At 27.4% G+C, this 25132-nt stretch overlaps 1 protein-coding gene across 1 annotated transcript in view; it reads right to left on the bottom strand.

The window, feature by feature from the left end:
* LOC113388280 (PHD finger protein 7-like) overlaps positions 1-24777 on the bottom strand; it is a 40412-nt gene extending 15635 nt beyond the window's left edge. The window contains exons 1-8 of the mRNA XM_026625680.1: positions 24687-24777; positions 24206-24254; positions 23145-23312; positions 15931-16032; positions 15298-15422; positions 14701-14887; positions 14031-14137; positions 13608-13727 (exon numbers count right to left, since the gene is read on the bottom strand). Coding sequence (XP_026481465.1) covers positions 13608-13727; positions 14031-14137; positions 14701-14887; positions 15298-15422; positions 15931-16032; positions 23145-23312; positions 24206-24211 — 815 coding nt within the window. The 5' untranslated portion in view covers positions 24212-24254; positions 24687-24777. The remainder of the gene's footprint in view (positions 1-13607; positions 13728-14030; positions 14138-14700; positions 14888-15297; positions 15423-15930; positions 16033-23144; positions 23313-24205; positions 24255-24686) is intronic.
* Positions 24778-25132: the final 355 nt, after the last annotated feature.

Raw genomic sequence — 25132 nt, 5'->3', positions numbered from 1 at the left:
TTTTTGACATTTGCATTTCATTTCAAATTAATTATAACTGTCAAAATATTTTCTTTCGGATCGAAATTTAATATAATATGATATAGTATTTAGTTTGTCTAGTTTATTTTTGTCAGATTGCAATGATACCTTCAGATTATTGTACTATTCCATTTAAGAGGTTACAATTTCCTGTATGATTAACGTTTGCGATGGCAATCAAAATTTATTTCAACTTATATAATAATAATATTTTATTTTAATTACACAAATTTCTTTACACTTCGATAATTAATTCCAACGCATGATGCAGGTGTTTTGTTTATTTTAATTTTGTTTATGCCAATTTTTTTTTTAAATTAATGAATAAATCAGGTTTCAGTCTAAATTAACAAATCAGTATCTTCATCTGATTCTTCTCTTAATTGAAAAATAGTGAATGTCAATTTCATATATTCAATATGCAGTATATTTGTAAATGTCAAAATATTTCCTTTTTGGTAGAAAATTAATCTATGATATTTATTTTACAATATTGTGCTGTATCTATAATTTCTTCGGCAATATAACTTGGAATAATTAATTTATTTGTTTCTTATTGAAGTCGTTAAACATTTTTTTTGTGAAATGTCAAATTTTTGTTTATGATTAATTTTAAATTCAATATGTCGCTTTCTATTGTGATCTCTGATCTATAAGGTTTTGATGAAGTTTTGGTATCCGAAATAATTTGGTAAGCTAATCAAATAAATATAAATTGTAAATCTATTTATATAATTATTAACTTCCCGTAGGGTAAGTTATAGTAATCGCAAAAAAATCGAAAATGAAAATTTTTATATATCTTTACGTTTCAGAGGTTTCTGAACATTTTGGCATACCTTAGAAAAAATGGATGTATGTGTGTGTGGGTGTGTGTGTGTGTATGTGTGTGTGTGTGTGTGTGTGTGTGTGTATGTATGTATGTATGTGTGTGTATGTATGTGCGGATACAAATTTTCGTCGACGATTTCGGGAACACGGGTCAACCGATTTGAATAATTCAAAAAACATTCGATTCGTATTGATAAGGAGACGTGCTGATTAGTTTTTGGCGAAGGCAGGTCTAGCCGTTGCGAAGATACGGGGCAAAAAGTGCCGAAAACGGTAACTCAGTTTTTGAGAGAACGGAGCGTCCGATTTGAATAATTCAAAAAACATTTCACTTGTATTGACAAGGTTAAGAATCGATAAAATTTTCATGAAGGTAGCTCTAGCGGTTTCGGAGATATGGAGGAAAAAGTAAAAAAATAAGCCATTTGGCGGTCAAAAATGATCATTAGACATATGCTCATCAAATTATCAGATATTTTATAGAGATTTTAACAATAAGTATACATTTTGTTAACATTCCTATGGGTTCCGTACCAATGCTTATGCGTTAGACAGCGACGCGGCGCTTACGCGCTTTATATTTTGCCCCTATGCAGTTAAAGCAGTACGATTGCTTTGAAAAGAAAGTTCAGATCTTCCACAATATGTCAAAAAAAAAAAAAATTTTTTTCAAAAAAAAAAAAACAAAAAAAAAATTTAAAAAAATTTTTTTTAAAAAAAAAATTTTTTTTCAAAAAAAAGTAATTTTTTGTCCAATTTATAGTTTCTTAAAAATCGTATTTTTTCGAAGTAATTTTTTTTTAGAAATGTCAATCGTTTTTAAAAAAATAATAATTTTTGGTACGGGAAGTTCCAGCAATTTGCCTTAAGGCACGATGCCTTAATTGCCTTAAGACAGAATTCCACTTACAGCTAGTTTTCATAAATTTTGACAAATGACATTTGACGATTTTCATGTCAACATTTATTCAAATTTATAAACATTGACTTTTAATTAGATTTAAAACTATAAATTGTAATTTTGAATATAGCATTTCATCTAATTTGGATATAAATGTTGGATATATCTATATATGTACATGTTTTTGAATTATATTTTCTGAACTGTCAATTTTTGTTTTTCAAAAATCATAAATCTTTTTTTCTCAAATTTTCCATAAATTATGACATTTGTCATTTTAGTGTTTTGTTTTTTTTGGCCATTTTCTGTCAAAATTTTTTGAAAATATTTATTTTACAATATTGTTTTGTATCTATAATTTGTTAGGCAATATTTTCTGTAACATAACTTGTAATAATTAATTTATTTGCGTCTTATTGAAGTAACTCGTTAAACATTCTTTTTTTGTGACATGTCAAAATTTTGGTTATGATTATTTTTAAATTCAAGTGCCGCTTTTTTATTGTGATCTCTAATCTATAAGGTTTTAATGAAGTTTTGGTTTCCGAAATAATTTGGTAAGCTAATCAATTAAATCTAAATCATAAATCTATTTATATAATAATTTTCATAAATATTGACAGATGACATTTTTTTTTCATGTCAACATTTATTTAAATTTTTAAGCATTGATTTTTAATTAGATTTAAAATTATGATCAGTGATTTTGTATGTAGCATTTCATCAAATTTGGATATAAATGTTGGATATTTCTATATATGTACATGTTTTTAAATTTTATTTTTTGAAATGTCAAATTTTTTTTTCAAAAATTATATATCCAAATTTCCTTTAATTTTGACATTTGTCATTTTAGTGTTTTGTTTTTTTTTTGGTCATTTTCTGTCAAAATTTTTAGAAATTTATAAAAATTATATATTTATATTTCAAATTTACTTTTCAAAATTTCCTATAACCTAAGTTGGATATATATGCACACGATGAGCCATTAAAATTTAAAATCGGTCCAGTAGTTTGGGCGTCCATCGCGAACCAACATCGTGACACGAGATTTATATATATATAGATATATATATATATATATATATATATATACTAGCTGACCCGGCAAACGCTGTTTTGCCATCAAAAATATTTTTCCGCATTGCAAAAGTTCTTATAATATACATGATATATTAATAATAATGTTACATTTTTATTACACAAATTTCTTTACATTTTGATAATTAATTCGAACGCATCATAGTGCTTTGTTTATTTTAATTTTATTTATGTCAAATAGTGAAATATTTTTAATCAATGAATAAATTAGGTTTTAGTCTGAATCATCGCAGTACCATTATCTAAATATATAATTTTTATATAAATATCAGATTTTTTACTTTTGCATTTAATTTAAAAATATTGAATGTCAATTTCAAATATCCAATATGCACTAAATTTTTAAATGCCAAAATATTTCCTTTTTGGTTCGAAATTTAATATAATATGATATAATTTATATCTATACATAACTTGGAGTAATTAATTTATTTGTATCTTATTGAAGTCGTTAAAAATTCATTTTTTTTTTGAACTGTCAGAATTTTGTTTATGATTAATGTTAAATTCCATATGTCGCTTTTTTATTGTGATCTATAATGTTTTAATCACTTATCATATAAATTTTCGACTGCAAATTGATATTCATACTATCCCTGAAACTAACATGGATAAAGTTCTGAGAAATCCGAGTCCAAATCTATAAAATGTTTGATTTTTGGCACTTTTATTAATTTTTTATCAATTTTTGTACTGTAAAATAATGGATGATTATTTATCAAAATTGTAATATTTAGACTATAATTTTAGATGTATACTTTTTATTTTGGCATTGAATTATTTTCATTAAAATCAAGTGAAACATAAATATATTTATTTGATATTTATATAAAACATATAATTAAAATATGCATTAAAATCAATATTATTAGTCAATATTTATTTATTATAAATTAATAATTATTTTAAGTGATCAATGAATATATTATATGCTTGTTAAATTCATAAAAAAGTGCAAATTCAACACGGGAATATTGTGGAAATAAATATTTTTTTACATAAAGATCTGATTTTTGACATTTGCATTTCATTTCAAATTAATTATAACTGTCAAAATATTTTCTTTCGGATCGAAATTTAATATAATATGATATAGTATTTAGTTTGTCTAGTTTATTTTTGTCAGATTGCAATGATACCTTCAGATTATTGTACTATTCCATTTAAGAGGTTACAATTTCCTGTATGATTAACGTTTGCGATGGCAATCAAAATTTATTTCAACTTATATAATAATAATATTTTATTTTAATTACACAAATTTCTTTACACTTCGATAATTAATTCCAACGCATGATGCAGGTGTTTTGTTTATTTTAATTTTGTTTATGCCAATTTTTTTTTAAATTAATGAATAAATCAGGTTTCAGTCTAAATTAACAAATCAGTATCTTCATCTGATTCTTCTCTTAATTGAAAAATAGTGAATGTCAATTTCATATATTCAATATGCAGTATATTTGTAAATGTCAAAATATTTCCTTTTTGGTAGAAAATTAATCTATGATATTTATTTTACAATATTGTGCTGTATCTATAATTTCTTCGGCAATATAACTTGGAATAATTAATTTATTTGTTTCTTATTGAAGTCGTTAAACATTTTTTTTGTGAAATGTCAAATTTTTGTTTATGATTAATTTTAAATTCAATATGTCGCTTTTTATTGTGATCTCTGATCTATAAGGTTTTGATGAAGTTTTGGTATCCGAAATAATTTGGTAAGCTAATCAAATAAATATAAATTGTAAATCTATTTATATAATTATTTTCATAAATTTTGACAAATGACATTTGACGATTTTCATGTCAACATTTATTCAAATTTATAAACATTGACTTTTAATTAGATTTAAAACTATAAATTGTAATTTTGAATATAGCATTTCATCTAATTTGGATATAAATGTTGGATATATCTATATATGTACATGTTTTTGAATTATATTTTCTGAACTGTCAATTTTTGTTTTTCAAAAATCATAAATCTTTTTTTCTCAAATTTTCCATAAATTATGACATTTGTCATTTTAGTGTTTTGTTTTTTTTTTGGCCATTTTCTGTCAAAATTTTTTGAAAATATTTATTTTACAATATTGTTTTGTATCTATAATTTGTTAGGCAATATTTTCTGTAACATAACTTGTAATAATTAATTTATTTGCGTCTTATTGAAGTAACTCGTTAAACATTCTTTTTTTGTGACATGTCAAAATTTTGGTTATGATTATTTTTAAATTCAAGTGCCGCTTTTTTATTGTGATCTCTAATCTATAAGGTTTTAATGAAGTTTTGGTTTCCGAAATAATTTGGTAAGCTAATCAATTAAATCTAAATCATAAATCTATTTATATAATAATTTTCATAAATATTGACAGATGACATTTTTTTTTCATGTCAACATTTATTTAAATTTTTAAGCATTGATTTTTAATTAGATTTAAAATTATGATCAGTGATTTTGTATGTAGCATTTCATCAAATTTGGATATAAATGTTGGATATTTCTATATATGTACATGTTTTTAAATTTTATTTTTTGAAATGTCAAATTTTTTTTTCAAAAATTATATATCCAAATTTCCTTTAATTTTGACATTTGTCATTTTAGTGTTTGTTTTTTTTTTTGGTCATTTTCTGTCAAAATTTTTAGAAATTTATAAAAATTATATATTTATATTTCAAATTTACTTTTCAAAATTTCCTATAACCTAAGTTGGATATATATGCACACGATGAGCCATTAAAATTTAAAATCGGTCCAGTAGTTTGGGCGTCCATCGCGAACCAACATCGTGACACGAGATTTATATATATATAGATATATATATATATATATATATATATATAATATATATATATAGATATATATATATATATATATATATATATATATATATATCTTAATATATATAAATTTTGCGTCACACCTTACGTCCGCGATGGACATCTAAAATACTGAACCGATTTAAAATTTGTTTTGCTCACCGTGTGCATATAGATCCCATTTAGGACATAGGGTATATTAAAAATTTCAATTTATAGCCGAAATATTATGTTTTTAGCAATTTCAAGTGATCGTATTATCAGTTTGATCTTATCTAGAGCAACGACTTACGAACAATTCGAGCGATAACGTTGGGTATAGTAGACTCTCTGCTGAATATTTGACTGCATCTGTTTATACCGCGTTTCTAAGTGAGTCTACTTGAAGATTATATATTATTATCTGCTAAATAAATTAATAAATATTATGTAGCATTATGTTGCCAATTTTGAATTGATGGAAAGTTATTGATGGAAAGTTTAGAAAGCAATATATATTTGTGAGATTCTTAAAATTTATTTTAATTAAATATTAATAGTATTGTTTATGACATTAAATGTGCTTGACTGAATTTCAATTTAATAAATGAGCAGTAGCGATAATTAAAATATAAAATTGGTTGGATCTGATGTTAAACAAATTAACACATGAAAAGAAACAATATTTAAAATATATATTATTAATGCTAAGAAATATAGTACGAAATAAAATATCAATGAATGAAAGTTATATTAATTGCATACTATAGGTATGTGTAAATATACATTATAAAAAATATACTATAAATAAGCATTTAAAGCATAAATATTAGTCAATTCGCTGGGCATGCCACATAACAACATAATTTAGAAATGTATTATCGGGTTTTACTTCGTAAATCAAAAATTAAAAAATTAATCAAAAGCGCGGTAATTATATATCAAAATCTTGAAACTGTAAATGTGCTAATTGATATAAATAGAATCAGTTTCAGATTAGGTTGGTTCTTGCAAAGACTATTAATATTATCCAGGAACATTTATATGTCACGTGCTTTGCAGTGGATAAACTATTCATATGTTTTTTGTTAGCTGCCCCTTTCACTTACATACCAATTTGCAATCAATTAGTTATTTTCTAATAGACATATTTTTTATGGCAAAACAACGTTTGCCGGGTCAGCTAATATATATATATATATATATATATATATATATATATATATTGTAGAGTTTCGAACAAGATTCCAAAAAGTAATAAGAACAAAAAAAAATTTAATAAACTATTTCTTTATTTATTTATTTATTTACTGTCATTAACCTTTTCTTAAAATTCTCCTTAACTTTCAAACATTTTTAATATCTTGTTATATAATCCACTCATTTATTTTTATCATTTTCATTTTGATCATATTATCATATTTCTGTACATTATTATTTTTTCAACTAATTTATTAATTAAAAAATCCATTTTCTTTTTTTAAACATATTGTTTGCTTAAATCTCATCAAGATCATGTTTCTTGACAGATGTCCTGAAGATGGAACGTACCTAGTTCCGAAACGTCGACAGTAAATAAATAAACTAGTGGGGTGGGTGGCATCGTGCCTTAAGGCAAATTGCTGGAACTTCCCGTACCGTAACGAAAGGTTCGAGGAATATTGAATGTTTTCAAATAGATTATTATAAATATTGTAACATTGTCTAATATTTATAAGAATTATATAAACTGAATTGCAGAGTTGAAATTATTTGTTTAAAGTATATTAGAACTATAGTCAGAATTAAAAATAAAATCTGAATTATTTTCGATAAATAAACTGCCATTTTTTGTACATTTAGCTCTGTATCTCCGAAATGGCTGGGCCTGCCTTTGCAAAAAACTAATAACCCCTTCTCCCAATCATTACTAATTGAATGTTTTTTAGATCATTCAAATCGGATGCTCCGTTCTCTCAAAAACTCGATTTCTATTTTCTGCACTCTTTGCTCCTTATCTCCGTAACTGCTGGACCTGCCTTTTCCAAAAACTAATCAGCACATCTCCTTATCAATAGAAATCGAATGTTTTTTAAACCATTCAAATCGGTTGATCCGTACGCCCGAAAACGTGGGCGAAAATTTGTATCCATACATACATACACATACACACACATCCATTTTTTCTGAAGTATGCCAAAATGTTCAGAAACCTTCAAAATGTCGAGAAATGTAAAAATTTTCAATTCCGATTTTCTGCCCATTACAATAACTTACCCTACGGGAAGTTAATAAATAAATTAATAGTTTATTAAAAAACTGTTTTTTTGTTTTTTATTACTTTTTGGATTCTTGTTCGAAACTCTACAAAATATACACAAATCCAAGACTCTGCCATTTAATATATATATATATATATATATATATATATATATATATATATATATATATATATATATATATATACATATTAATTATATATATATATATATATATATATATATATATATATATATATATATATATATATATATATATATATATATATATATATATATATATATATATATATATATATATATATATATACAGTACAGGCCAAAAGTTTCCGGACACTTGAAAAAAATCTCATTTTGTGAGTTTTTAGCTATATTTTTCATATAAAAATAATTTTATTCAAGTTGGTTTTGTACATTCTACGTAGTATTAATATTTAACTGATTTGTAACCAATTTGTGAGAAATAATAGACTAATTAGTAATGAAAATGTTAAAATGTCACTGCAGTCGATTTTGCTGAATATGACCACCCTTTGTTTTGATCACTGCAGCGCATATTTTTGGTAATCTTTCGACGAGTTTTTGCAATGTTTGCGCAGGTATGTTCTTCCAGGACTCGCTAAGGCAATTCCACAGGGCAGGGAGGCTGCTTGGATGCAAATCAGTCAGACAAATGCACTACAGTTCTATTGGATTAAGATCGATTATTTGAAGTATTTGTTCATCTTGTTTTCGCTTCAAATAATTGGCACAGAGTCGGGAAGTGTGTTTAGGGTCATTATCTTGTTGAAAAATAAATTTTGGACCAATTAAATTGAAACCAGATGGAATATGGCGTGGCGCTCAAGTATGCTATGATACTGTTCTTTCTTTAAAGTTCCATGTATTTTGACAAGCGATCCGACTCCATTGAATCCAAAACAACCCCAAGCCATCACTGAACCACCACCGTGGTTCACCTTTGTCGAAATACACTTAGAATTGAGTCTTTCATTACCCTTCCTACGTCGATGACTTCCGAAAAGTTCGAATTTTGACTCATCCGTCCATAAAACTGATTTCCATTGATTGATGGTCCAATTTAAGTGGGTTTTGGCAAATTGCAATCTCTTTTGTTTATTTACTGCTCGCAGAAGTGGTTTTTTGAGTGGCCTGCACAATCGCCGGATCTTAATCCAATAGAGCTGTTGTGTGACGAGCTTAAATGCCGCGTGAAGGATTTGCATCCAACCAGCCTTGCTGCCCTGTGGAATTGCCTTAACGAGTCCTGGAAGAACATACCTGCGCAAACATTGCAAAAACTTGTTAAAAAGATTACCAAAAATATGCGCTGCAGCGATCAAAGCAAAGGGTGGTCATATTCATGAAAATCGACTGTGACATTTTAACATTTTCATTGCTAATTAGTCCGTCATTTCTCACAAATTGGTTACAAATCAGTCACTAAATATTAATACTACGTAGAATGTACAAAACTAACTTGAATAAAATTATTTTTATATGAAAAATATAGCTAAAAACTAAAAAAATGAGATTTTTTATGTGTCCGGAAACTTTTGGCCTGTACTGTATATATATATATATATATATATATATATAAAGAGGCCATGAGTTTCAGATAGAAACGATATTTCATGTCATGATATTTTTATAGTGTCGAAATCATAGTTTTCAATACATTTTTGAAAAACATAAATATCTTTTTACTTATTAACTATTGTAATCGTCCAAAAATCAAAATTGAAAATTTTTACATTTCTCGACGTTTTGAAGGTTTCTGAACGTTTTGGCATACCTCAGAAAAAATGGATGTGTGTGTGTGTTTTGTGTTCCCGCTTTTTTTCGTTCACGTTTTCGGGCGCACGGATCAACCGATTTGAATGGTTTAAAAAACATTCGATTCCTATTGATAGCGAGATGTGCTGATTAATGTTTGGCAAAGGCAGGTCCAGCCGATACGGAGATGAAGAGCAAAGATTGCAGAAAATAAAAATCAAGTTTTTGATAGAACAGACCATCCGATTTGAATGATCTGAAAAATATTCAATTAGTAATGATTGGGAGAAGTGGTTATTAGTTTTTGGCAAAGGCAGGCCCAGCCATTTCGAAGATACAGAGCTAAATATACAAAAAATGCCAGTTTTTGAGAGAAATAAGCATCCAATTTGTATGATTCAAAAAAATTTCAGCTTGTGCTGACAAAATAATTGCTTTCCAAGCAAAGACATAAAGATTATGAACGAAAAGGGCAAAATCCTTACAATCAGGCTGAATAGCTGGTTCCTCGCCAATAAAATTGTACTGCATAAAAATAAAATTTTATTCAGTTTCCATTAATTTTACAGCTAGTGGAAGACATGTTGAACTTCAAGGCGGCGAAGTTAAATACTTGGGACTAACAATGGATAGTTTTCTGACCTGGGCCAGACATATAGAATTGCTATGTGCAAGGTACTCGAAAGCTATTTATGCCATTAGAAAAATTTGATCCATAATAAACCAGGAATGTGCCAGGGAAACCTACTTTGCTATGTTCCATACTGTACTTTCATACGGAATATTAGCTTGGGGACATAGTGCACATACTCCTAAAGTTATGGATCTACAATAGAAGGCGGTTAGAACAATAGAAGGAGTCTCACCCCTAGAGCCAATCAGCAAATACAAAATTTTGACTGTCACAAACATTTATATTTGGCAACAAGCTATTGCGGTGCATGCTGATAAAACTAATCATTTATTGAGAAGTGATGTCCATGACCACAATACGCGAAATAAAAATGCTGTGATATGTCCAAAAATTAAACTTAAATCATCGCTCAAAGAAATAAAGAAGATCAAATATTATTGGCTAATTGGCAGAAATTCAAATATGTGTTATGAAAATAAACTACTTTTATATAAAACAATAATTATCCCGATCTGGACATACGGAATTAAGCTGTGGGCGTGCGCAAGCAATTCAAATATAAAAATAATACAAAGAGCGCAATCGAAAATGTTAAGATGCATTGTGAACGCACTCTGGTATATTACAAATGACACTCTGCATAAAGACTTAAGAATTAAAATTACTAATGAAATGATAAAAGAAAGGAGCCAAAGGTACCACGAAAAATTACCAAGTCACCAAAACAAATATTTAAAAGAATTAAGCGAGGAATCTCCTACTCAAAGATTGAAAAAAAAATGGTCATACAATCTTGAATAAAATGTCAAAAAATAAAAAAAAAGATATCTCATAAGAGATAATTGATCGGCAATAAATCTATGCAAATAAAAAAAAATCATCGCTAAGAATTTCATTGGGAACTACTACTGTGGAGATGCAAAACCAGATTCACTTTTAAAATACTGTTAAAAATTATTTACTAAATAATTCCTATTATTTTAGAAATAAATTTTTAGAATAATTATGTATCGTAAATGACTTAAATTGTAACTATTGAATTTTAATAAAGTTTTATTCTATTCTTTATATATAGTTCTATTCTATTTTATTCTATTCTATATATATATATATATATATATATATATATATATATATATATATTTTGGAAATATGAACAAACAACACTCTTCTTGCACTAATTAAATAATAATTTTCACAAACTTTTCGAGACTAGGTTTGTCTCATCATATATACATACACATACATAAGTGTATGGGCAGATGTATGTATGTATATGTGTATGTATATATGTATATATATATATATGTGTATGTATGTATATATGTGTAAGTTTATGTGTAATATGGCGATATGTATATGAGGATATGTGAGTGTTTTTTATATATAGGTAGGTGTATGTCTGTGTGATGTGTATATGGTTATGTGTATGTATGCATATTATGTATATTATAGGCATATAGGTATTGGTATATGTGACGTTTTGTACTGTGGGTATACGTTTGTGTATATGAATATGTATATAGATGTACATACATTTTTAATAGTGATGTGCCAAGTCGAATCAAGTGATTCGAATCATTCGAATCAAGCCTTTAACGACTTGATTCGAATCAGATTTTACTTGATTCGAATCAACTCGTATCAAGCCGCGAAATATTTACTGTGATAAAACATGTGTGAACATTAATTTTCATAAATATAAAAAAAATGTTTTAATTTAATTCAATATTATAATAATATAAATAATAATAATAATAAATATAAAAAATAATAATAATAAATATAAAAAATAAATCTTGAATTAAATCATGCGAGTCACCCGCCTTTAATACGCTTAAATGTATCACCCGACTCCAATTTATATGACTTTAACCGCATTCAAGTCGATATGAATTCATCCGAGTTCCTATGACTCAAACCGACTTATCCCGACTTCAAGTCGTTATGAATTGATTCGAGTTCCTATGACTCAAACCGACTTATCCCGACTTCAAGTCGTTATGAATTGATTCGAGTTCCTATGACTCAAACCGACTTATCCCGACTTCAAGTCGTTATGAATTGATTCGAGTTCCTATGACTCAAACCGACTTATCCCGACTTCAAGTCGGTATGAATTTATCCGAGTTCATATGACTCAAACTGAATCATTCCGACTTGAGTTCGAAACATGTGTCCGTGTTTAGCGTATCGACTTATCAAGATGCTGTGCGTATGGGTCTTGAGTGTTTGTTTATTTTTGACTAAGCGCTGAGAGCAAATTTGTTCATGAAATATCAAAAACTCATTTAGATAATAAATACGCGATTTAGATTTTAATTATTATCAAAATAAACTACACAACGAGTTTTATACACATACAAAATTATCATATTTTAATTATGCAAGTAATGGCAAATTCACACAAATCAAATAATATCAATCTTTACAGTAGTGGATTGAATTTTAAGTCATTCGTAAGACGTTAGATTCAGCCCCCTGTTTAGATTAGATCTGAACAATCAATAATATACACATGCATTCGTTCAACGTAAGATTAAGAATATTGTTTTATATGCTTTAGTGATAGAGAAGTGTTTGGTTATATTTTACTGTAAATTCACTTGAAATATTAGTTATATTTGTAGCTAGTTTATTATTATATATATAATATAAATGTATTCATCTCTGCACTTTTTGGAATTAATTGCTTACTAAATTAATTATTTCACTTATAAAATTATTAAGATGATATTATTTCTTCTCTTAAATTATAATTGTTCATATATGAACTTGATTCGAATTGATTCGAATCATGATTCGAATCAGGTTTTTTTCTGATTCGAATCATTCGAATCAGGAAATTTTCGAGTCGGCACATCACTAATTTTTTCGAAACGTTTGTGAAAATTATTATTTAATAAATTAGTGCAAGAAGAGTGTTGTTTGTTCATATTTCCAAATTAATATCTATTATCCACTCAGAATACATTTGTTATATATATATATATATATATATATATATATGTGTGTGTGTGTGTGTGTGTGTGTGTGTGTATGCATGTTCATGTGAGTATATATACATACTCACATATACCAATAATTACATACATATATGTCAAAGTGAAAGACCAAAAAGACGATCATGTACATGAAATTTTCATGAAACAAAGATATCAACAAATGTTTGAATATTATCACATTATAATCAAAAAGTTAGTAATGACTTTTGAACTTTTTTGTTATAAGACAAGTATCAATCATTCTAATTTTATTGTAATATTTAAAGAAAACTCACGAATCTTCGCGTCCTCTATGATTTCTACCATCTGGACACAAACAAGGTTCAGCATCGCACTTATCATATCTCAAATATAAATCATAGAAGGCTTCCGGCTCCAATTCCCATGAAGCATCTCTAGGTTGAGAAAAATTATTGAAATCATTGAATAATGTCAGGAAAGTTAATTTCTAAAAATCCTTTCTTTCTAAATTTTAAATTTCATATCAATAATATTATTCAATATTATTCTTTAATTGAATATAATTCAAATCAAATAAAAAACCGTAAATTTATATTATGAGCAAAAATAAACAAAATTTTTATTGAATGCATAAATTGAAACCAGCGGTAAATATTATCAATATCAGAGTTACATCAGAAGAATGAAATAAAAAAGCATTCATGGATTGCATAAAAATTTAAAGATTTAAAACTTACTTTTTTGGAACATATACTCCAATTCTTCGCATTTCTTCAACAAAAACATTTTTGTCATTGCAAAGCGGGCATTTGAAATGCGACTCACCCGCAGAGAAGGCAAATTGCTAAAAAGTAATAAAATTATATCATTGATAACAAATTTTCATACTTAAAACCGGTTTTAATATATAATATATATTACAAGAAATTTATTTTAAATAATCAAATCCAAATATAAGTAGAATATATTGAACTTCATTGTAGTATTTAAGTTGATAAAAATATATTATCTCTAAATTAACACTTATTATTTATAATGTTTAAATATTATGCCACAAAAAGTACTTTTCATCACATTATACAACCTTATATTGACATGTTAACAAGTCACGAGTTAACTCGTTATATTATGGTCAAACTTTGCTTACCAAAACTAGATATATTTGTAACAGCTGTTGTGTACTATTACACATAAGTGATTGTTATACTAATTATCATACCAAAAATAAAAACTAAATAGTAAATAAAATTTATTAAAGTTTATTTTTATTGTTTTACTTCCACAACTAATTATGAAATAATAGTCGGTGACATAAGATAAATTTTTAATATAAGTGTTGCTATTAATAAAGTGTTAATATAATTGATAACAATTGCAATTGATATTAATTATAATAATGACAATTACCAAAATGCATTTCCTATGAAAAAACCCATTTCGACAACAAGGTGGCCACAAAGTTTTATAATTAATTTCAGGAATTAATGTATCATAACAGATACCACAGCAGTCTTCAAATCGTGAATTAGCCAAAGAGTACAACATGTCTTCATTTGAAACAATCTGTTTTGGGGCATGATCAGGGCAGTAGGTGCTGAAAGGTAAAAGAACAATTTTGGACTGGAATATGTATTGTATTGCAACATTTACATAGAATGAATAATATATGTTTAAAATTTACATGTAAGTAGCTATTTCCTCTGAGACATCTTAAATTTTTAAATGAAGATTAAAAATAAAGATGAGATGGATAATAAGGAACTAGTAATAAATCAAATTCCAAATAATGTTTAATAAAAATATGTTTATATATCACTATTTAAATATAATTTTCTACCACTGGGACTTTTTCATTCCAAATGATATTAAAAATCACGAAATAAATGTAGGCATTAATCGTCATAAAACTTGTTCAGAGTTATTACTCATTACTTTAATGTAAACCACAAGAGTTTATTAAATTCAAATAAATTGTAGGTCAATTCTACTAATTAAATAACTTACTTGAATGTCTCAAAATATTGCGTAACACATTCATTTAAAATTCCACATGGCAGATGATAGAATATCATGCAATATTCATCATAGCATTTAATATTCGCCCTCTTCTCACCACAATAATGGCATATCTATAAAAAAAAAACTATAATGTGTTACTAATTAATTAAAAACTAAATGGTTAAAAATAATATTTTTGTTACTTTGATTTATCTCGTAAAATAAAATCAAGCTTCAATTTTAAAAATTAATTAATGTATCAATAATATCAACATTGCATTAACAGATTTGTTTTGAAATTCTCACATACAAAGTTTTCAATTAGAACTAATTCTGGAATCAAATATCAGAAAGTAATAAAGAAACTATTTTAAGAAAAAAAAACATTGTTATGAATTTACTGGACCAAAAACTTACTAAGTGAACAGTTATGTCAATAAGACTAACAGTTATAAAACTGTATAGAGTGTTAAAAGTAACTTTAAACAAAAAATGTGTCTGCAGTATTTCTAGAAATCATTTTTCATTTCTCTCCAAATTTAAAGAATCAACGATCTAAAACCTAATTCAGATTATTCGGAATTTGATTTATACAAATGCATTGTATAATTGAAATATTAAATCTTGTTAACATATTACCTTTTGTGATATTCTTCGATATGCAGCTTGAATAGTTTTCGCAGTAAAACCAAAAATACCAGTGTCTGGCTTAGCAGTCTGATATGTATTTTGTGTTAGTAGCTAGAAAGATTATAATAATTTTTCAACATATATATATATATATATATATATATATACTAGCTGACCCGGCAAACGTTGTTTTGCTAAATAGGGTATATTCTAAACCATTTCTAGAGAATCAAAAATATTAATACTTTAAGTGTATAAGGATGTGTTGTTTGAATACTATATATACAATGAGCAATGATTATAAAAACAATAAACTGCATTAGTTTGTCTATATTTTGTCAATACATTCAAACTGCAAGTTTTATACACTTTCTATAGAAAACATCATATAATCCAATCCGAGTCTTTTTTGGTCTTTCGGCTTATTAATTACGTTTCAAGTTTTTCAGATTCTTTTTGGATTCTGGATTTTGTGTATAATTGTAAATAATACTACTGAGCTTACACAAAATTTTCAAATTTTTGCGAGGAGAGATAAAAAATGAATTAAGTATTTCTTCTTTGACCTGCTTTTTGAAAAGTTTCAAGTTACATTCGATGAATTAAAGTAAATTTAATAAAAACTATATATGTAGAGCAGGGCGAGGCACAAAGGTCCAATTTGACTTTGAGCAAATATAAACTATATTGTGAAAACCATAACAATTATATCACAACAAATAAGACATATCAAACGAACAATTATCTGACTACGTTCAGTAAACTGTCTTCTACTTCATCATTGTAGAAATGTGCTTTTTTGCTGTATTTCAAAAATTTGTTATCTTTTTACCAAATAGGCAAGGTAACTTGGAACAGCCAGGTGGCAAATAGGTTTAATATCTTATTTTTATTTTAATAATACAAAATAATTACATTTTTAACTAATGCTAAAAAACTACCAACGCAAAAAAATACTTTTATTATGGATTTTCAAAGATTACCGTTTATCTCCCCCATTTCAAAGATTATCGTTTTCAAATCAAGTTTGTAGCTGGCTATACATCTTTTTTCCTCTACTTTCAAATATTGTTGTTAAACACTGCTTAACTTTTGTGGTTTTTGACACTTCGGTGGTGGAACATTTTAACCCCGGACCTTCATATATTACTATCTATTCCTCGATAAATTCTACGAAATTATAACTGGGAAAATGTTATTCGGCAAAATTTCCCTTTGATCAATACCAAATTTAGGTTTTGAATTTTAAATAACATAAATAAAAAATAATATAACCTAGAAAATGTTTTATAAATATCAATGAGTATATAATTATACAAATGTGATCTTTCAGATCTCCGTGTTTGAGAAAAATATGCTAAAAAGTGCATTTTTATATTAACATTTCAAAAGAGTTGATATTTTGAGTTTCTAGTAACACTTGCGGCCCGTTTACTAACGTTTTTATATATAAATAAAACTATAAACAAAGCTACTTACTACAATTTAATTATAATTAAATAATATTCACGTAAAATATCCTATTGAACGTAATTGAACATCATCTGTCAAAAACGTTTGACATTTCATGGATTAGCAACCTTCCATTGCTTTAGTTAGATTACGCTTCTACAAAAATTTTCAAATTAAAAGTAAAAAGTTTCTACTCGGATTTGAAATAATTTCTCATCTTTTGGACTTTCTCTGGATTGGCACGAATTTTTCAAGACTAAGACTGGCCAAATCGATTCAGCCGTTTTCGAGTTTTATTCGGACATTTGAAAGAGAGCTCCATTTTTATATATAAGATATATATATATATATATATATATATTTGAATAGTCTTGAATTTGATGTTGATATATATTTTTAGTTTGAGTTAAAAAGTCGGGCGTTACATCAATAAAAAGAGTATGAGAGTTTTTTAGAAATTTATTTATTTAAAATCCATACGTTTCGGCTAGCATCTTAGCCTTCATTCAGCGGTAATCAATTTAAAATTTTGTATCCAGTCAGGTAAATCGTTATGTACTGCGGAGTTCTATTAATAGAATAAAATTGACAACTCCGCAGTATATAACGATTTACCTGACTCAGAGACTCATTCTGGTGTAATATGTTCACCATACATTGAAGAATTGTTTGTTCCTTGGAAAAAACTTTTTTATAAATCTGGACTCCGAATTGTAAACAATATTAGTACAACGACTAGTACTATTTTTACCAAAACAAAAACCCAATATAAATATATCTATATTTTCAATAGAAAATAGACATCGCGCTGCCCGATGTCAGATTGCCAGAACGGGCATTCGAACGCCCGACCCTGTCCATACAAAGTCAACGCGTTAACAATCTTCGCAACGACGAATCCTATATATATATAGCAGAATGACCCAAACAGCAGAATGAGTCTCTGAGTCAGGTAAATCGTTATGTACTGCGGAGTTGCCAATTTTATTATATATATATATATATATATATATATATATTAGGGTGGTCCTTAATATGGACATTTTCAAATTTCCTTGCTCCCAGTGGCTCAAATGGTTCCAAATTGTTAAAAAACAATTCTATGAAAGTTTTAGGTCTTAATATTAACTTTTAGATAGTGCGCAATTCAATCAAACTTCGTATGGAACTAGCATGAAAAAAATTTTGAAAATTAAAAAAAAAATGTTTTAGGTATAGCATAGCGACAAATGAATTAAAAGTGAAAATTCGTGTCATTTTTTATTGAAAATTCGACGCTCTGTAAAATTTTTGAAAATTTTTTCATGCTATCTCCATACAAAACTTTGATTGAATTGCGCTTTATCTAAACGTTAATATAAAGAGCTAAAACATTCAGAGAATTGTTTTTTACCAATTTGGAACCATTTGAGCCCTTGGGAGCAAAAAAATTCGAAAATGTCCATATTAAGGACCACCCTAATATATATATATATATATATATATATATATATATATATATATATATTGAACTGTAATAACAATTCGAATCATTATTTTGTTTAATAATTACAAAACGCGTTGCTAGTTATATGTAGGTTACGCGGACATCGGAAGTGCTTACTGTTGGATTTTGTAAATAGGTTGTAAACAAGAAATTAGTATATAAGAGTTAGACAAAAGTTAGACTGTCAGTCAAGCGTGAGTCAAGCTTGGAGCCAGACATAGTATTCAGTAAAATGTAGTCTTTGCTGATATGATAACCAAAAGGTTATCAATGAATATTAATTGTAAAAATAGTGAATAATAAAAGTATCATTCAAAGAAAGAAGTGTGTTTACAAATTACTATCAATCGCTCTGGAGAGTCCACATCACAAATATAATATTTCAACAACTATTCAACTGTTCACCGCTCGGGTCCAGCCTATCATTACAATTCCTGGTCGTACTGGTGATCCAGAACATACATCCAAAGACATCACCAACCATCAGGACACTTTATGGTGGCTTAGCGGTTTTTTCCCTCGTAGCGCTGAAGAATTTTCTGACGGAGACATCGAGTTCAATAGCTGCCACAACTCGATAAACCGAATGATCATTCGCAGCACAAACTAAGTGATGGTGGCGCCTACCGAAGAACTTTAGAACGAACGCGAGTCTACGACTAACTTGGACATAACTATCTCATCGGATTCAAGTAAGCAAATCAAAACTTAATCATATCTCAAGATGGAACCCATTTTTGCAGAAGCTAGAGAAGGTAAAGATAATAGTATAGAAATAAATAAATTTAGAATTCAGTTAGCAATTAGCACTATACCCGATTTTAATGGTAATTCAGATGACCTCTTTAAATTTTTAAGTACTGTAGGCTCTATTTTAGATGATGTGGATTTTGAGACATACAAATTTATATCAAAAATTGTTATTTGTAAATTAAGTGGAACAGATTTTGATTGCATTAGACGGGCTGATTATCAGTTATGGGATAATATCAAACCTATTCTAATTAAACGATTTAAAGGTAGAAGGTCAATTTCTGATTTACATCACGAGCTTGCAACAACAACAAGAAAAAATGGGGAATCGATTGAGGAATTTGCAGAGAAAGTTGAGAGTTTGCTTACGTTAATAAACAACGAATGCTATTTTACACATAATGAAATAGCGTATCCATCATATTGTGACTTGGCTTTGGCAGTTTTCGTTAAAGGCCTACCATTGGACTTGAAAATTATTATTATCCAGCCAAATCGGAAAATTTGAAGGATGCAAAGAATATCGCTGCAAAAGAAGAAAACTATTTAAACATCAGATCTGATAAAAAATACAACCCATTCGTCACTTGCAGATACTGCAAGAAAAGGGAACACCACATTAACCAATGTCGAAAACTTACAAATAGGAAAAGAGGTGACAAACTTAGAATCTACAATGGTGGAAATGACGATAGAATGGACTACGAAAGTAATAAGGATCTGAAATATACAGAAACATATGATGATACATACAAGGCATTCATAACAACTAAAGAAGAGTCCGAAGAGTCCAGAGAATCCGAAGAACAAGAAGAATACAAAGCAGAAAGTTTGACTCACAACACAACACAACAGAAAAGGGAACACCACATTAACCAATGTCGAAAACTTACAAATAGGAAAAGAGATGACAAACTTAGAATCTACAATGGTGGAAATGACGATAGAATGGACTACGAAAGTAATAAGGATCTGAAATATACAAAAACATATGATGATACATACAAGGCATTCATAACAACTAAAGAAGAGTCCGAAGAGTCCAGAGAATCCGAAGAATCCGAAGAACAAGAAGAATACAAAGCAGAAAGTTTGACTCACAACACCAAAATAGAAGAGTTGACGACAATCGCTGGAAATTCATTCGAAGAAGAAAAGGATCTATATGAGGCAGAAGATATGGAACAAACCATACCAACAAATTCATACGAAGAAGAAAAGGATCTATATGAGGCAGAAGATATGGAACAAACCATAGGAACAAATTCATATGAAGAAGAAAAAGATCTGAACATATATGTGGCACAAGATATGGAACAAGCCCAAGATGAGGTTTACGACATGAAAGAAATAAATAATGAACAAGAAGAAATAAGAATACTTAATGATGAAGGACCAGAATATATGAAAACCATTCCCATTAAAATAAAGAAGAAAAAGAAAAAGAAAAGAAATATTAAAAGAAGAAAAATTAATGATGAAATTATAGAAGAAAATAATCAAGGAACCAGGGAATATAAAGTTAATATGATAAGAAAATTACCTTCACAACGAAAATTGTCAATAAATGAAAATATAGCCACTATTACAGATATGTTCAACCGTAAGAAAATGAATTTGAACACAAAGGAGAAATATGCACATTTACAAAGCAGCAGAAAATTGCAAACACATGTAAAGAAGAGAAACATTCCCGATTTCATTATATTCAGAACAGCACCAAAATTGTTTTATTATAAATACCGGAAGAAAATAAAACTTCGCCAGGTGTAAACACATGAGTAACAAAGCAAGTCATTTTGTTTGGTTGACATAAGCGAATTCTCATATTTCAGAGCAGCATTTGTCCAATTTTGATTACCTAGCAAATTTCGAATATATCAAGTATTAACAATACAACGTAAATTTAAATTTTCATTAATTACTATTTATGATTTAAATTATCAAATGCAAGATTCTTTACGCCATTATTAATTTCTTGCAGATTTTAAAGACATTTTTCATATTATGATTTTTATGCTCTATTGATATAAAAGTTTTTGAAAAAAAAAAAATATTTTGCATCATTTATGATAAGTTGTTCGAAGCATATTTTGTTTTACCGGAATAACATTTTAAATTTCAGTGATGCCTTTACATAATCAGCGACCATCTAAATTGCATTCAACTGCTGATTTTTTTTTTTTTTTGTATGTATGTTATTAAAGATTTATTAATGTAGAGATAAAAATAAAATTATTATAAGATTTTTTTTTAGAGCATATATATTTGTAAACATATTCTAACAGGAATGACACTTTTGAGGACAAAAGTTTTTAAGGGCCGAAGGAAGAAGAGATGGAACTCATTTTTTTTAAAAAATCTTCTTAATTTTTATAGTTTTCCGAGGACGAAAAACTTTTGAAGAGGGAGGTTGAACTGTAATAACAATTCGAATCATTATTTTGTTTAATAATTACAAAACGCGTTGCTAGTTATATGTAGGTTACGCGGACATCGGAAGTGCTTACTGTTGGATTTTGTAAATAGGTTGTTAACAAGAAATTAGTATATAAGAGTTAGACAAAAGTTAGACAGTCAGTCAAGCTTTGAGTCAAGCTTGGAGTCAAGCTTGGAGCCAGACATAGTATTCAGTAAAATGTAGTCTTTGCTGATATGATAACCAAAAGGTTATCAATAAATATTAATTGTAAAAATAGTGAATAATAAAAGTATCATTCAAAGAAAGAAATGTGTTTACAAATTACTATCAATCGCTGTTCGTCCTAAAGGCCTTTCACACTATCAGTGGACTCTGGAGAGTCCACATCACAAATATAATATTTCAACAACTATTCAACTGTTCACCGCTCGGGCCCAGCCTATCATTACAATTCCTGGTCGTACTGGTGATCCAGAACATACATCCAAATACACTACCAACCAGCCCAGGACAATTCAATATATATTATTAACCTGACTCAGAAACTCATTCAGGTGTAATATGTTCACCATACATTGAAGAATTGTTTGTTCCTTGGAAGAAACTTTTTTATAAATCTGGACTCTGACTTGTAAACAATATTAGTACAACGACTAGTACTATTTTTACCAAAACAAAAACCCATTTTAATATCGATCGACTAGATTGTCTAGATTGTAATTTAATTTAAATAGGAGAAACAAGCCGGAACTTAATTAAACGTTTACAACAACATAAAAACAATTAAAAAATCCGAGACTATTTAAAACTATGCTTGCGTACCATATTTATACTTTGAAACATAATATGGACTTTTCTAACCCGACTCTACTACAAATCGAATAAAATTTATTCAAACAAAGAATTATAGAAGAATCTATATATATATATATATATATATATCTATAGAAAAATTTTAAATAAATTTTTGAAAGAAATTCATGTTTTTTATTGAGGTTGCCCGGTGCCCGATTACTAGACTTTGTTAATATATATATATATATATATATATATATATATATATATATATATTTAGTCATATATGAACTTGATTCCATTTAGTCAACTTACCAAACAGAAATAATGTAATTTATAATTCATATAACAACATTTTTGACCGAGTTGAGTTTCATCCACATCTGATCTTCTGCAAATGTCGCATATCATTTTCTCATCCCCAATTGTCACTGTTGAATATACTTGCTTCTTTGATTTAACCATTCTTAAGAATTTGTAAATCTAAAATATTATATAAATATAAAAGTTAGAAAAAGCTGTAAATTGCAATATAGCACAATCATGATAAATAAGTAAAAATATACATGTTGTTGGCACAATCAAATTCAATTCAAAATTATCATGTGTTTATGAGATTTATAAATTTATGAATCATACAAAACATTAGTTTCTGTAATTAAATTTACTGCTTGTGACTTATAGACTATTAAAATGATTTATCTCAAATAGTTGGTTTACAAGAGCTTTATATTTCATAAATGTCAAAAATATTACATAGAAAATTTAAATTGTTGAAGTCTCTTTTCTAGGTACCCGAATACTAATATATAAAAATTAGTATGCACCCATGTGACTCAGTTATATTTAATTCGGTACCAATGGTCTATAAACATAATAAAGAAATGTGAAATTTCTCCATAATGTCGAATCGAGTGTTCATAACAAACGGCCCAAATTGATAATAGCAATTTTCATGAATACATTAACATGTATTTTTTTTTTAATAATAATATTTAAATTAAAACAAAATTAAACAGCCCAAAATTCAAAATTAAACAGCCCAAATTGATAATAGAAATTATCACTTATTAGTAACATGTATGTTTAAATAATAATACCGATATTAATACTGGAGTGCTGGTATTTTATTTTTCGAATATTGAATTCCAGAATTCAAAGATTAGTTCAGTATTGGAAGCTCTAATAATGATACAAAATCATAAAAATATAAATTTATATTTATATATAAATTTATGATACCTTCGTCTCATTGTAACCACATTCTGAATAAATTTATAAATAAATTACTTGTCTATATACTTCCATACAAATAATAACAAGTATAACTTTTATATAACTATATGTTTTAACATGATAAATATGGATTCACTTACCAGCATATACACAATGTTACTTTGTAAAAGTTGAGTCCTTTTTAAAGATCTATGAATACACATTAATGTTTATCAATAATTAAGGTGTTAATATAACATAAATGTATTTGATTATAAGCAAAATGAGACATAACATTGTTAGAAAACACAATGAAGTTTATAAATTGTCTATTTTAATAAAATACACTTATGCCAGAATGTAAAATATGCTAAACAAACAACTATTCCTTTCATAAAGAGGTCAGACAGGAGCGATGAGCTCGTCTTTTATAAGAGTTAGCACAAAAATTATATTCTAAACAATAAAATAATTGATAATGAGAAGATTTCGACTTGGTACGCAACAGTCTACATTTTTGACATTTGTACAATTGCATTTTGTTTTGATTTATTTTATTTTTCTTATCAGTTTAAATTGTTTAAAAATAATCTGATAAAACTACTAAAAACTTAATGATCCTCAGGTTAATGATTATATTACCTTCACAGTGAGCATAAAAAAAATCTTTTTCATTTCAACTGGCACATCACACAATTAAGTGAATAATGAATTTATTGATTCTTATTATTATATGAAAATAGAATCACACAGACCGTTACTATTTCGTAATATTTTTAATTTTCAGGTAATGTTTTCACAAGAAATGCCAAATTAAACAAACAGTTTGAAATATATTGAAAATATTTAATAAAGTGGGTTGTCATGAAATTATTATAGTATGGAAATAGAAAATATTACAATTTATATTAATTTTGATTTGTATAATGATTTTGACATATATAAAATTAATATTAAAACATCAGTTTAAGGCAAGAAGGTTAAAAACGTAAACAATTACTATCTCAGAACAAAATACGCATTTAGAAGGGCTAATTAGGGGTCCATTCGTAGTCGCAAATTTGGCGCTAGTGAGCCGATGAAAAAGT

Source organism: Ctenocephalides felis, unplaced genomic scaffold, assembly GCF_003426905.1.
Source record: "Ctenocephalides felis isolate EL2017-DRISC unplaced genomic scaffold, ASM342690v1 CF-g0.4_SCAFFOLD_00845, whole genome shotgun sequence".
NCBI lineage: Eukaryota > Metazoa > Arthropoda > Insecta > Siphonaptera > Pulicidae > Ctenocephalides > Ctenocephalides felis.
The sequence above is the reverse complement of the archived record's forward strand: the minus strand, read 5'-3'. Positions and strand labels throughout refer to the sequence as shown.